We start from the raw sequence: 15,052 nt of genomic DNA, 5'->3' as shown, positions 1-15,052 counted from the left end.
AAAGAATAAAAAAGAAAAGGTATTAAACTGTTTTGGAGTTTCTGTGCAGCAGCAAGAGCCTTTCCTTTCTCTTTGTCTGTCCCACCCCACTCCCTTCCTGCCACACACACACACAAACTTCACTCACACTCAGTTGGGTCCGCCTACCAAATTTTGCTCCCTGCGTCTGATAAAAGCTGTCTTTCTTAGTATCGTTCACAAGCTGATACACCCTGCTGAAAATGCAACACGCTCACATTTCCTGCTGCAGCTTACCGCAGGGACTCAGACTCAAAGGTAAAACAACACATTTGAATGCGTCTGTGCCTGTTTGTGTGGAAATAGATATTTAAATGTATACCAAAAAATGCAGATGAATAGTCCAGTCAGAAATCTTACATATTGTTTTGGTAAAATCAAAAGCGTCCAGAGTTGTTTTTAGAGTATTGATAAAGAAAAATACAGCTCAGACATTGCTTTTACTTTTGACACAGTTAAACAGTTTGTTAATGTGTGAATTTGCCTGTAAAAAACACCTTCAAAGTAAAAGCTCTGTGCCAGAAATTCACTTCACTTAGAAAGAAAGTGTGTTTGTGAGTCACTTGTGGTCCATTCACAATGGACCTGTGACCACTTTTGGACTGTGACCCACCAGTTGGGAACCACCGCTCTACTATATATTCCAATGGATTCTTGGTTGATAGGAAGAGATGCTGTAAACAGTCAGAAAAAAAGTGGGTATAGTCCATATACCTGCGTATACCCTCCACTACATCACTGCCAATATGTGTCAAATTAATAAATAAAAAATGGATGCAGATCAAAAATGTTTTTACTTTCACTTTTAAGGGCAGTTTGATCTGTTGTAAACCCTCTACAACAATGAAAGCAAGTTTGGCTGTTCTGAGCAGAGCTATGTTTGTAGGGAAGCATGTTCAAAAAGAACTTGTTGACATTTAAATACTTTCCAAATGACAGATTTACTGAGCTGACACCGAGGACACAACATCATGGGGAGCCAGTGCTCTGCACTCTGTAAAAAGGGAAATGAGTGTGACCAAAAGAAAGATGAGGTTTCCACCACAGTGAAAAGTAGAGAGGTGTCTCCTCTCCTGCAGAGAAGGTCGTCTCAGCAGGAGGAGGGAGGAGCCTTAAAGGAGACAACAGAGGAGGGGACTTTAAGGAGGCAAGAAGAGGAAACTTCCTCTGAAAAATGTAGTTGTAATGATAAGAGCAGCACTCTGGCACATGAATACACTGTCATTGAAGTTAACAGCCAAAGGTAAGACTTGCATTGACACTAAAACACTATTATGTGTACATAAATAAAAGTTACCACGAATAGTAATAGTTCTAAGCAGTATTAATTGATGACTTTTATGTTGTTTTTGCCACTTTTCAGTCCTTGCCTCTCTGAAACCCATGAACTTGCTTCAGCCAATACGGAGGAGAAAGGTGAGTTTAAGTTTGAGGCGCAAATCTTGCTTTGGTGATCATAAAAAGCCACATCACAAAAAAAGCCTCTCATTCTGCTGCATGCTTGTAGCCCAGGTACTCTGCTTTGAAAAGATGATTACATGTGCCATTGTGTGTTTGTCATCATTTTTAAAGAGGCTAACTGGGTGGACAACAACAGGGCCAAGCTGATTCAGAACGTCACTTTAGTGATAAAAATAGCGGATGAGATGCTCCAGAGGAACATAATGCAGGAAGAGATGTACAGCAACATCGAGGCTGCCCGGACCAGCCAGGAGCAGATGAGGTTGCTCTACAGGACCCTCACATCTGTAAAAGCTAAATCTGCCTTCTATAACATCCTTCGGGAGGTTCAGCCAGAGACATGTGAAAGTACGTGAGATGTTTTTTTGATATGTTGACCTCTGTTGAGGTCTTTGTGTAAAACATGATAATAATAGAATGTTAGAATGGTTTGTGTGGTAAGAAACCGAGGACATCATATTCAGCTATGGTATGGCTTGGTGATAAAACAGTATTAGTAGATCAAATGTACTACACAGTAGTGATGGGCGGACCAGTTCTTTTTACTGTATCGATTCCTTCAAGTTGATTAACGTATCCTCATACAACACTGCATATGATATCCTACGAAAATGCTCACATAATAGTTTGTATGATATCCTACGAATTGGTGCCCCACAAATGACGTTATCGTAAAGTTACGCACTTCATTTAAAGTTACTAAAGTTGGAAAATAAACGTGGTGGTGACGTACCTTAAAATGACTCAAAGTTCAAAACAGCTCCACACTGCTCTGAACACTGGTGTCCTGTGGAAACAAAGACTCATCCGCCACCCCAAACTGCTCTCTTACGAGACAAATGCCCTCTATTTTCTCTACTCCCATCGGCGCAGTGGTCACGTGGTTACAGCCTTACAAAATACGTAGGGTATGTACAATATACTGGCTCATCATTATGTAAGATATGTGGGAAATTTGGTGCATTCCTTTTCATTAGAAAATGTACGAACAGTGCATGAGAACAGCCTGAGTTCATACATGTAAATGTATCGAACTCTTTGAACCTTTTGAGTTTTGAAACTTTTTGCAAAATATGGTGTCAGTTTCTCAGTGACAGTCCGTGCACGTTTGACAGCTAGTGCTGCCCACTCCACAAAAATGAATGAGATAAAACATTAATTTTAATGCATAGATTCCAAATCCGGCTTGTACATAGGTAGGCCCTGTGAGCTCACAATCTGCCTTTCTCTGAAGGTGAAGAAGCAGACGTCCCAGTTACCGCCACAGCCTTATGCTATTGATGTGCTCTGGGAATAGTCTGACAAAATTAGTTCCTCATCATATTTCATGGCTCAGCTGATCTGTTTCCCTCTGCTCTTTGTTATTAACGTGTTGTTTAAACACTGAGCAATAAAATCCAACACATCTTGTTTGTTGTGTCCTTCAACAGTACAACTTAAAGTTCATCAACACACCCAAGTCGGAATAATTATCATTTGAGGAGCATGTGAATGCGTCATTGGCCTTGGCTGGCGGAGGTCTCGACTCAGATCTGATTTAATCAGTCCTCACTCATTCATTCAGTGCCTTTGCTGCACCACCTTACAACACATTACAGATTCATGAGCACTCAGATGTTTGACAGGCTGAATGGTACATAAAAGACATTAAAAAGAGTTGTTCAAAAAGATTTGTTCGGTCATTTTCGCCCATCACTACTACACTGTTCAAAATTTTGCGGTGGTCCTCAAGGAACTGCTTTGATTATGCTCTGACATCACTGCACTCTTTCATTGCAGCTGAAGAAGTTGTCAAGGAAGTCATCAAAAAGCACAAAGCATATCTGAGGGAAAAGTTCAGATATGAGTTTGAAGGCACTGAGAAAGATCCCATGGATGCAAAATCACTGGACAAAATTTACACAGAGCTTCACATTATACAGGGAGAGAGTGAACGTATCAATGTAGAACATGAGATCTGGGAGATTGAAGATAAGGCAAAGTGTCAAACAGCTGAGGGCACGAAAATCAACTGCAATGACATCTTTAAAAGCACACTAGAAGATAGTGTATCATCTGAGCAAGACAGAGGAGAAGTAAGAGCTATCAGGACCGTGATGACCAAAGGAATTGCCGGCATTGGAAAAACTGTCTCAGTGAAGAAGTTCATCCTTGACTGGGCAGATGGGAGCACCAATCGGGACCTGGACTTCATCTTTGTGCTACCATTCAGGGAGCTAAATCTGGTCATAGATGATCAGTTTAGCCTTGAGACACTTGTGAGAGAGTTCCATCCAGAACTTAAGAACATATCAGTTGCAAGAATATTCACTAATCACAAAGTTCTGTTCATTTTTGATGGTCTTGATGAAAGCCAGCTTCAACTGAATTTCAAAACAGCCAAAAGATTGGTAGATGTCACAAAGGAATCATCAGTGGACACTCTGGTGACCAACCTCCTCCGGGAGCATCTTCTTCCGTCTGCTCTTGTCTGGATAACCTCAAGACCAGGAGCCATTCAGCGCATCCCTCGCCAGTATATATACCAGTGGACTGAGGTCAGAGGATTTAATGATCCACAAAAAATACAGTACTTCAGAAAGAGAGTTGAGGACAAGGCGGTTGCTGAGAGAATTATCAACAACATTATGATGTCCCGGAGCTTATACATCATGTGTCACATACCTATCTTCTGTTGGCTTGCAGCAAAAGTTCTTGCACACTTGCTGCTAAAAATGGACAAAACTCAAGATGAAGACATAAAGATACCCACAACTCTCACTGAGATGTACACGCACTTCCTTTGCATTCAAATGCAGGTAGCTACCGAAAAGTACGACAAACAAAATGAATCAGATACAGAGGCGATCTTTAAGTCGAATGAAGGATTCATTTTTCAGTTAGGCAGGATGGCATTTGAACATCTGAATGAAGGCAAAATTATATTTACCGCCAATGACCTGAAAAACTACGACATCGACATACACAAAGCTGGAGTTAACTGTGGGTTGTGCACAGAGATATTCAAAGAAGAGAGTGTGTTCAACACAAAGAAACTCTACTGCTTTGTGCATCTGACAGTCCAGGAGTACTTTGCTGCTCTCTTTGTGTACCACAGTTTTGCAAGAAAGAAAATAGATTCTCTAAGCCTCAAGGATTTCCTGCTCAAAGGATCTGACGAAGAACTCAAGCCTATCCTGGATGCACATCCAGTTGATTTACCTTTGGATGAGCTGATGGAAATTTCAGTAGCTAATTCAACTCTGAGAAAGACAGGAGAACTGGACATGTTCCTCAGGTTCCTTATTGGCATGTCGCTACGATCAACACAAGAACTGCTTCAAGGCCTGATTCAGCAGGAAGAGGAACACTCTACAGTTGTTAAGGAAATTAGGACAAGTCTCTTAGAAATAGATTTGGGTGACTGCTCACCTGAAAGATGTCTGAACCTTGTTCACTGCCTGATCGAGCTGAAAGATAGCTCTCTACATGATACTGTACAGAAGTATCTGAAACCAGATCAAGCTCCAGAAACGCAGCTCTCCCCTGTTCAGTGCTCAGCCCTGGCCGACTCAATTCTCATGTCAAATACGCCTCTAGATGAATTCAACCTGAAGAAATACAGACCATCAGTAAAGGGTATTTTTAGGCTTGTCCCAGCTGTGAGGAACAGCAGAAAAGTAAGGTGAGTTGGTTACTTAAACTGTGGTATATCTGGACTGCATGCAATCAATTTGTCACTCACTTTACATAAAAAAAGATAATAAAATTATGTTGTGTGCCATATGAGCAGAAAGGTAGGATTACTTATGTACACAAGTTGGTACTCTTTAGCTTGCATGATTGTCTTTTTTAATTTCTGCAGAATCTCAGGGGTGGATCTTACATCTTGGCTTTGTGAAACAATCTCCTCAGGTCTTCGAATGCCAAACTCTGTGCTAACTGAACTGCACCTGACAAACTGTGTCTTTTATGAGAACGCTCTTGAGAGCTTCATTGAGGGACTGCTAAACTCTCAGTGTAAACTAGAAGCTTTGAGGTGAGTAAAACTGTCATTAATTTTATTGTGTTGCTATTTGTTTTCTTCTTTTTCAGCACATTCTAGTTATGCATTTGTATAAGAAGTGAAATACATAAAAAGCTAGGTAATTTTGCCATATTTAAGTGGGCTTTGCCTCTCATCCTCGAGGATTAATACACTAAAAATTGCGTAATGTGCACTCAGCCAGCCAATCAAGGATTAGCCCCACAATATGAGCCCGAACAAACAGGGACACTAACTCAACACTTCATCCACTTATAGTCAGTGTTGTCAACTTGTTTGCTGTGCTAGCAGCAACGACCTTTCAGTTGATCTTTTAACCACTTCTGTCCAGACTGAAACATTTAACCCTGCACTCATGTGACATTTTTGGCCTGCTTTTGTGTAGTCTTTCAGGTGGGGGACACTCACAATCACAGTATGAAAAGTTGGCATCAGCTATCAAATCATTCATCTCGCATCTAAGGGAACTGGAGCTGAGTGCCAATGTACTGGGAGGTTCATTGTGCTCTGTGCTTTCTGTTGTGCTGGGCAGCCCTACACTGGAGAAGCTTAGGTCAGTCTCAAGTTACTACTGTTCACATTTTACCACTCCCTCCAAAACTGTAGTATGGATAAAAGGTTCTACATCTTTTTTTTTTTATACTTTTTATTTATTCATTTTCTTTCTGATTGATGTTTTCAATTAGATACATCTTTACATAATCAACATAAAACAAAACAAGCAGAATGCTCTAAAAATGGTATAAAGAAAAAACAAAAAACAAAAAAGGGAGAAAAAAAGAAAAGAAAAAAACAACAACAATACAAAATTGCCCGTGCAGAAAATCCTTTCTTCTTTCTTTCCTACTCCTCTCTCCCTCTACTCTCATCCTCCCATCCCTAAAAGGTTCTACATCGAACTTCTTGGCTGTGTAATATGGCAGACATTATGTATTTGGCTACAAAGGCATCATCGACATCGTCAGAATAGCTGCAATCCTTTTGTCTTTTATTGGTACTTCTTGATACCTTCATTATTGTTAAAGCTCTGTCTCTGTAAGCAATATTTAACATATGAACACTGAATTTAATTATTTTGCAATGTAAAATTGTTTGCTAAACACCCCATGTTTTATCATCTCTGTATCAAAAGACTGAACAGAAATTCTAGGATTGCAAAAATCTGTGAGGTGTTGGTGACGGCGCTCACATCAAACCCAAGCAACCTGAGAGAGCTGGAGCTGAATGATACCAGTTTGAAAGATTCGGAAATGGAGATCCTGTCTACTTGGCTGATGAGTGCAAACTGCACTCTTGAGGTATTTAGGTATGTAAAAGACTGTTCAAAATAGAAGAAAGAAGTGGCGCTACCCCAGCTCACCTGTGTGTGCAGCATGCACAAAGGCTTTGTTCTTCAGTCCCAACTCATAGCCCTTTGCCGCATGTCATCCCCTCTTTCCCTCCCTCTTACACGCTAATGCTTTTCCTATCCAATACAGGAAAAATATCATTATTTATATTTATGAGAACATGTTGTAAGTACGCTAAAAATGTCTGACAAGGTTAATTTTAATAACGTCAAAGTGAATGGGAACGTTTAGGATATATAAATAATAAATTCTAATATGTACAACATGCCACACAAAGTAAGTATTGTAAACATTCTGTTGAGCAATTGAATGATATTTCTACATTTGTCTTTCAGTCTCAGTCATAACAGCCTTACTGAGAATGGCTGTAAGACACTGGCCTCAGCACTCAGCTCTGAATCTTCCTGCCTTACAAAGCTGGACCTGAGCTACAATGACCTGCAGGACTCAGGAGTGATGGCACTCTGTGATGCACTGACAAAGCCACACTGTTGTTTGCAAACACTCAGGTTAGTGTAATAAATAGCTCATTGATTTTGACTTTATCAATTTAATATACAGATTTGTTTTTTTAATATTATGGTGTTTTATAGCAGTCATGGATTTTATCATGCTCAACTTTCTGGAACTGTTTTAGAGAGGTGTTTAATCAGTGTAGGTGGTTGTGTGGCTGTGGAGTCATATTGCATCCTCCTTAACAGTGTTTCAGATATTTTATGCACCCTTTTTACTTATCAATAAGGATGAGGTAAATACATACAGTGTATTGGATGATGACTGTCACATGCAAATTTACCTCTAAAAATCATTTTACTGTGTTATGGGTACAAGTGCTTTGCCTCTCCTTCTTTTGGTCTGCGCCCTGCTCTGAAAATGTCAACTAGTGTGATTCCTGGTGCTACATGTCAGCAAGTCCAAAGGGAGAGCCTGATAAATGACTAATCAAATAGGGTTTGTGTCATGTTAGCGAGTGAAAATTGCTGCTGATAAGGGCATGTACCACACGCCTAAAATGTCAGTTGTTTGGTTTCTGTAGGCTGTCATTCTGTAAAGTGACAGGAGATGGATGTGCCGCCTTGGCCTCAGCTCTGAGGTCTGACCACTGCACCCTCAGGGACCTGGACCTGAGCTTTAATCACCTGACAGATCAAGGAGCCAAGCTCCTGACTGAAATACAGATGGATTCACACTACAGTCTAAAGACACTCAAGTATGCTCAAACAGGCAGTCTTCTCATTTCTACCATTATTCCAAGTCAGATCTCCAAAATTCACTTTGTTTGATTTGGTGTGTGAAAATATTTTCAATGTTGTCGTCTGCTGTCCCTCTATTTCCCATCAGTGTGGACCAAAATGAAGAATGCTGGTTTGACCTGAAGCTACTGAGACAGTGTAAGCATATAATTATTTTTAATGGAATGCTAACGTTGTGGTGTTGTAACATGCATGTATGTTGCAGAATGTCTGCAAGTTTTTTAAAGGCTTAAAATATAATATAAATATAAATTATTACAAAATTATAGCCAGAAATTAAAAGGCAGAGTGTGATCTGTGATGAGATGGACTATATGTTGTTGTGTTGGTTGTCTCTTAACGCTGTCATATCTTGCTGCACGTATGGCACTGACACTGTTTTTTCCATGTTGTATTTTAGTATGGTCACAGAGTGAATCAATGTCTTGGAGTTTACATTTAATTTTTGTAAAGAGCTTTGTTCTCATGTCTTCAGATGTGCTACATTTTAGCAAGAAATGTTGCTCTGTCTCTGTGGACAGCGCTAACACAGCCTGTCTTCTCTAGGCAGCCAGGCCAACATGCATTCGACATGCGGAGCAGCAATACAAAAGGCCTGTTTCCACTGAAGAAGTTCCTGGTACTATTTGGGGGGCAGGAACTACTACGGGAACGTCCTCTCGCTCGGCCCTCTCAACCGCCGTGTCTCCACGACAGCGGAGTAGGAGGAAGGTTCCTGTAAAGTTACCGGGCTCTGTATGTGACGTATTGTTGTGCGACCATTTTGACCGGGGCGACGTAGGGGCGTAGGAACGCCGTTAGCTGTTAGCAGTGTCTGTAATAACTCCGGTCACGGTCCGTGACAAAAATATTTTTTCCAGAGGGTGTCTTAGTTACAACATGATTGAGCTAACTGGAGTAGTTTCATGTCGTATCCGACAACGGGAGGTTTTTAACAGATGATGTCCTGATATTAGCTTTGCTGCTGCTGTTAGCTGTCCCTGTCAGCTGATGCTTTCTAGACATCGTGATTTCCCAAAACTGAATACATACCAGACATAGCAACACAAAACTGCTTTGCTAGCTCAATCATGTTATAACTAAGATATCCGCTGGAAAAAATATTTTATTCACGGACCGTTTATTGAGTTATTACAGACACCACTAACAGCTAACGGTTAGCCCAGCTAATCTACGATAACCATGTTATTAATTACAAAACGTCACATCCTGCCTTGAGTGTATCCAATCAGCACCAAGTAATCCACAAGCCCCAGCCAGGAGTTTCTCGGGGCCGTTCCGAGTACCTACTCCGAGGCAGGGACTTGTTTAACCCCTGTAAAAGTTCTGGAACTCTGTCCTTCGGCGGTGGTTCCTGCGGTGGAGACACGCACCAACGGCCCCAGCCCTGTAAAATTTCCCCAAAGTTCCTGCGGTGGAAACAGGCCTAAAGTAAACATAGATAAAATACAATAGTCATTATGAAGGTGTTAATAAAATGTCAGAACATGCAGTCACAGGTTAGCAATCCCCCAATCCCAAATGGATCACTTACAGACTCGTTGACTAGCTAAGGGCCAAGACAAGGGCTAAGGGGAAGAAATGGAATTGGTCCTAGGTCTGTAAGGGCTTATGACTTAAGTCAATGAGTCTGTAAGGGATCCGTTTGGGATTGGGGGAATATGTTCATGTGAAAAAAATGACATTGGGTTTGTCCCCACTGACATTTCTCAGCCACTCAGGAATGAATATTTTCTGTGGCTATGGTATATGCTCTTCTTAAGAAGAGATGTGCAGTTCTTCCCACTCTGCGTTACTCAACTTAAAATGCGATGAATGACTGATGGAGATAATCAGGTACTTAGCATCTTGTGCAGTCTGGTCTGCTTTCCTTCCCCACTGCAGTTACAGCATTTCACTTTAAACAAGTATCACACCTGCAAAAATACTTAACCAATCTGAACAGCATGCCAAATGAATAGTGCAGTCATTAGCACTATTCGGACAGGGTTAGTTTTACATGGGCACGTGGGGTAATGTCACTTTACCACAGGACATCGGTAATATTAATGGCCGATTCGCACAGGATAAGAAATATCAGTAAAACTACCACAAGTGGGAGGGGCAAATCCATTCACGTACCGCCGCCCCCTCCTGTCGTCATGTGCGTATGACGTTGCTTCCTGTGCGTACCACACTCGAACACAGTTGAATCATGTTCGTCATAGGCCCACAGTACCTGAGGTTTCACACGGACTTGTCCGACTGTGAAGTACATGCAAAACTGAGTGCTTCTTCAAGAGCCTCCACGCTTGAAAATCTGCGAAAAACCACTTGTAAACAGGATATGACGAAATATCTACACACACATATTTACTGCTGGTCTATTCGCACGGGATTAGTATTACCTGAGGTAATCTTCCGGGACCCTTTTACAGAAGGTAAAAGTCGCGGTAATCTTTACTGACATCGTGCGGTAATGATTACTGACATGGCATTCGGACGGGACTAAAATCTCTGGTAATTATTACTTTACCCCACGTACCTAAAAAACCTGTAAAACTAATCCCGTTCGAATAGGGCTATTGACTAAAAATCATCACATGCTATATAACACAACCTTGTTTCAAGTTTGGTGACTTAACATTTTCATATTATGTGGTGGGGTTTGATCACGATGTAGCACATCTCTAATTTGATGGTACTCAAACAATCAGAGATCAAGACCCACACTTACGGAGCAATTGCACTGCACTAATGAATTATTTCTTCTGTTCTGATTGCAGATGCCTGTGATCTGACACTGGATCCTAACACAGCAGGCGTGAATGCAATTTTGACAGAGGAGAACAAAAAGGCGACACATGTTCATGAGAATCAGCCATATTCTGATCATCCAGACAGATTTGACAGCTGTCAAGTACTGTGTGAAGAGGGTCTGACTGGTCGACATTACTGGGAGGTTGATTGTGATTCAGCCGATGTTGGAGTGGCGTACAAAAGTATAGACAGGGCAGGAGACTGTTCAAGTGAATTTTCTTTGGGACAAAATGAAAAGTCTTGGTGCTGGTGTTATGACGGCTGCTTTTATCACAACTATTCCCATCTGAACTTCCTGGGCCGCAGAACATACCGAAGTACCATAGGAGTGTATCTGGACTGGCCAGCGGGTATTTTGTCCTTTTATGAGGTCTTTCCTGATGCACTGACCCACTTGTACACTGTCCACACAACTTTCAGTGAACCGCTCCATCCTGGTTTCAGTTTTTCCAACGGGTCAATTCACCTCCGTAAACTAAAGTAACCAAAAAATCTTTGTGAAAACGTCCTATGTACAACTGAAAAGAGCTATACTGCCTTCTGGCTACATGCTCTATGTACTGTATTACCACTGTCAATGATAAGACTGAATAATTTGGATTTGGTCTTGTAATGTTGCTTCTGTTGTGATTTATGTAAACTTTTTTAACAGGTTGTTGTTGTTGTGTTGGAACATGTTTTATGGTTTTATGTTGTCTTGCAAGTCAAAGACAAATTTCTATTCTAAAATACAGTTTATACAACAGTTAGTTCCGGCCCTGCAATCTGATTGGTCGAGAGACAGCAAAACCGTGACAATATTGGAGTACAACATCACGGTTATTTCACTGTGTATGTATCACTCCGCCTCACAGCTGATCGCAATCAACAATCAAATCAAAACTGACGGTCAGTGTCAGTTAGGTCAGCAGTTGCGTTGTAGGCTAATTAATTCATCCACTGTCAAACAGCCAAAAATATGGATTTATTTCCTAAAATAAATTTTGAATTGAACTATGAATGGTCATCAGAGGAAGATGAGGGAGAGGAGATGAATGCTGAATCCATCTGAGCACACATCCAGTTTTGTCAGTGTTTCATCAGCGGAGCTCAATGACTTGGAGAAAAGCAACATACTGTCAGATCAGAAGGTAGAGTTGGCTGTGCCTGTGAAGCCACAGTCCACCATGCAGTCACCAGAAACTTATTTCACCGGCTGCACAATTAATGGAAACGTGCAGATAAATGTGTATAAAGACTAAGTGCCTGGCGCACCATGTCTGCGTTACATAGCAACGGTGACAGCGGAGTCCTGAGGGAACTATTTTTGTTGGCGAAAGACAAATAAAATGCTTAAATGATCTATTTTGTCCTCATTTTTCAACATTTCTTAATCAGCCTTGCTTATTTCATTGTTGAACTGTTGTATAAAAGCATGAGCTCGTGATGTTATACTGTGATATCGTCACGGCTGTAATTGCCTGCGGCCTCGTGCCTATGACCGAATCACAGCCATGACAATATCACAGTACAACATCACTCCTTCTCGTGTGATATTGCTTAATTATAACAGGGTCTGGGTCTAAAGGTTCCAAACAACACAGTCATTACAGGATCTGAAAAGGTCTCAAGAAAGCATAAAACATAAACTGTGACTTTGTAAATACCATAGTATGTATCAAAGATCTTGTTGTTGTTTTTTAAGCAATTTTCATGTCAAGCACATCTTTGCTTCTCAGTCCATTTTTTTTTTTTAACACGTGTGTATGTCTGGTTTTTGGAAAACCTATGTACAGAAGTCAAAGTGTTATAATAATAATAATAATAAAAGTATGGCCAAAATAAGGTTTCCCTTGTCCTTGCACAGCAGATACACACAAAAAAAAGAAAATCTGGTTAATAAAACAACTGAAACAAGAGAGGCCACATAATACATCAGAGTAGGTTCACACTGGCAAAATGAGGATTTGTCTACTCTACTCTACTGTATGTCTCACGCTCTCTAAAAATGATCTTGTTTGTCTGCATTTCTTCCCACAGTTCTCCGTCCTTATCTTACTGTATCTGTTTTGATTGCATCTCTGATGTCTGGTATGTTCAGTGAAACCTGTGACAGAGAGAAAGACGCTCTTCTTCCCTGCCTCTTGAGTATCAGTTCTACTTTGTCATATGTTTGCCAGTGGATACACACACAATAAAAAACAGTATCGGAGCATTTTTCTTTCCTTGTGTGAGTGTGTGTGTATATTGATTCCAGTCAAGACAAAAAGTCTTTAACAGAGCAACCCCACCTTGGCTGACTGTCAAAGATAAAGAAGGGAGGGTGCCGTTGTTTCGAATGTGCATAGATAACCACGGCGTCTTCCTCCTTCAGCTTTCCTACCGCAGAACTCTGTGAAGGCGCGTAGATTGAACTTAAAGGGAAATTTCGGTTTATTTCAAACCGTCTCCTATCGTCCTAAATTTGTTTCAAGTCACTAGTGACATAAAAATAATAGTTAGCATGTTAGCCGTTAGCCTAGATACAGCCAAGGGGCATAGTAGCGTCAGACCTGTTAAAACGTAAGTGAACGGGCATACTTCAAGTGCAAAGTTAGTCCACTAAACAAGCTTTTTTTCCCACAAAGACTGCCTCATATCGTTAGGATAAATGTCAGAGAACATATAGAAAACGACATGTAAATGTGTTGTCTTACCTTACCGGTGTGCTGCCATGTTTGTTTACCATTTAGCTCTGCTTTCCAAAGCGTGGCCTGTACTATTTACAACATCAGCATATAGTTTGTATTCACAAAATACAATTTGATATTCAAGCGGATGCGCTGGAAAACTTGGCAGAGAGCCAATGGTGCCTGGCTGCGCTGTAATGTAACCTCGTCTATAAACAGTACACAGCCATGGTACTGACTCAGACAGTGAGCTTTCAGCGTGGGAAATAATTGTATGTCGAGCGCACGTTTTAGTATCTCGTGCGCTCGATTTAGCTTATCTTGTGCGGCGCTCGAGTTAGTATCTTGTGCGCACAAGATTTTTTTTTTCTTTTTTAGGGGCTCTGTAGATAACACCCAGGCTCGTGACTTCAGATTTAACCTGCACAGCCAAACTGCAAAGTTTGGAAAGAATTATCTCCCGTTTTGCTTGGGGACCAACTAATAAGATTTCGGTTTTTCACTTATCTATTTGTACAAACACATTGATTTTCATATTTATGTCAAATAGAGTTACACACCTCATCATTATGTAAACTGAATGTCCCAACCCTCACCTATGGTCATGAGCTCTGGGTAGCAGCAGAAATGAGTTTCCTCCGTGGGGTGTCTGGGCTCAGCCTTAGAGATAGGGTGAGGAGCTTTGACATCCAGAGGGAGCTCGGAGTAGATCCACTGCTCCTTCACGTCGAAATAGGTCAGTTGAAGTGGTTCGGGCATCTGATCAGGATGCCTCCTGGGCGCCTGCTGGAGGTGTTCCAGGCACGTCCCACTGGTAGGAGGCCCCGGGGCAGAGCCAGAACACACTGGAGGGATTACATATCTCATCTGGCCTGGGAATGCCTTGGGGTCCCCCAGGAGGAGCTGGAAAGCGTTGCTGGGGAGAGGGACGTCTGAGGTGCTTTCCTTGGCCTGCTGCCCCTGCGACCCAGCCCCAGATAAGTGGATGAAAATGGATGGATGGATGGATGGATGGATGGATGTCTACACGGTATTCCCTTTTACACAGAGATTCTGCAATACTGCTGTAAAGAAGACCCGCCATTACGCTGGCTTTGCTTTTTCACACTGAGCCAAACAATACTAGCTTAATGTTTCCTCAGTGTGTGATTTTAGATAGCAAGCTGGCTTTACAGAAGCCAAAGAAGTGTGATGTGTAATACAACAGTGTTGCCGTGTAGTGTGTGTGTGTAGTCCTGGACAGACATGAAGGTGACAGGACACCGCCTAATCTCACACAGACCCTTTTCACAGCAGACATTTTGACTTGTCATAGTAGTAAAAGCACAGGTGTTGCTAATAACACTGACAATGGCTCCTTACCAAAACTGTCCCAGTGACAGTGATATTGAGCTGGCATGCAAAGTACCAGGACCCTGAAATCAGAGCAGCTAAGAGGTATTTTATATAATTTATTTCATTTTCGACACCTGTGCTTTTCCCACTGTGATATGTCAAAAT

The 15,052-nt window shown here is 41.4% G+C and overlaps 1 protein-coding gene across 4 annotated transcripts; it reads left to right on the top strand.

Annotated features, from left to right (window-relative positions):
* Positions 1-145: 145 nt before the first annotated feature.
* On the top strand, positions 146-13,050 carry LOC125879694 (NLR family CARD domain-containing protein 3-like). Of its 4 annotated transcripts, XM_049561692.1 has the most exons (13): positions 146-276; positions 958-1,261; positions 1,382-1,434; positions 1,591-1,827; positions 3,259-5,143; positions 5,324-5,497; positions 5,889-6,056; positions 6,636-6,809; positions 7,188-7,361; positions 7,889-8,062; positions 8,194-8,243; positions 8,656-8,840; positions 10,871-11,019. In XM_049561692.1, exons 2-13 carry the CDS (start codon positions 990-992, stop codon positions 10,883-10,885), a joined length of 3,561 nt encoding a protein of 1,186 aa, XP_049417649.1. In that variant the 5' UTR covers positions 146-276; positions 958-989; the 3' UTR covers positions 10,886-11,019. The 4 variants fall into 4 exon arrangements, with proteins under 4 accessions (XP_049417649.1, XP_049417647.1, XP_049417648.1 ...); XM_049561690.1 differs by lacking the exon at positions 8,656-8,840 and having other exon boundaries at positions 10,871-13,050; XM_049561691.1 differs by having other exon boundaries at positions 8,656-11,003.
* Positions 13,051-15,052: the final 2,002 nt, after the last annotated feature.

Source organism: Epinephelus fuscoguttatus, linkage group LG19 (assembly GCF_011397635.1).
Source record: "Epinephelus fuscoguttatus linkage group LG19, E.fuscoguttatus.final_Chr_v1".
Taxonomy (NCBI): domain Eukaryota; kingdom Metazoa; phylum Chordata; class Actinopteri; order Perciformes; family Serranidae; genus Epinephelus; species Epinephelus fuscoguttatus.
The sequence above is the reverse complement of the archived record's forward strand: the minus strand, read 5'-3'. Positions and strand labels throughout refer to the sequence as shown.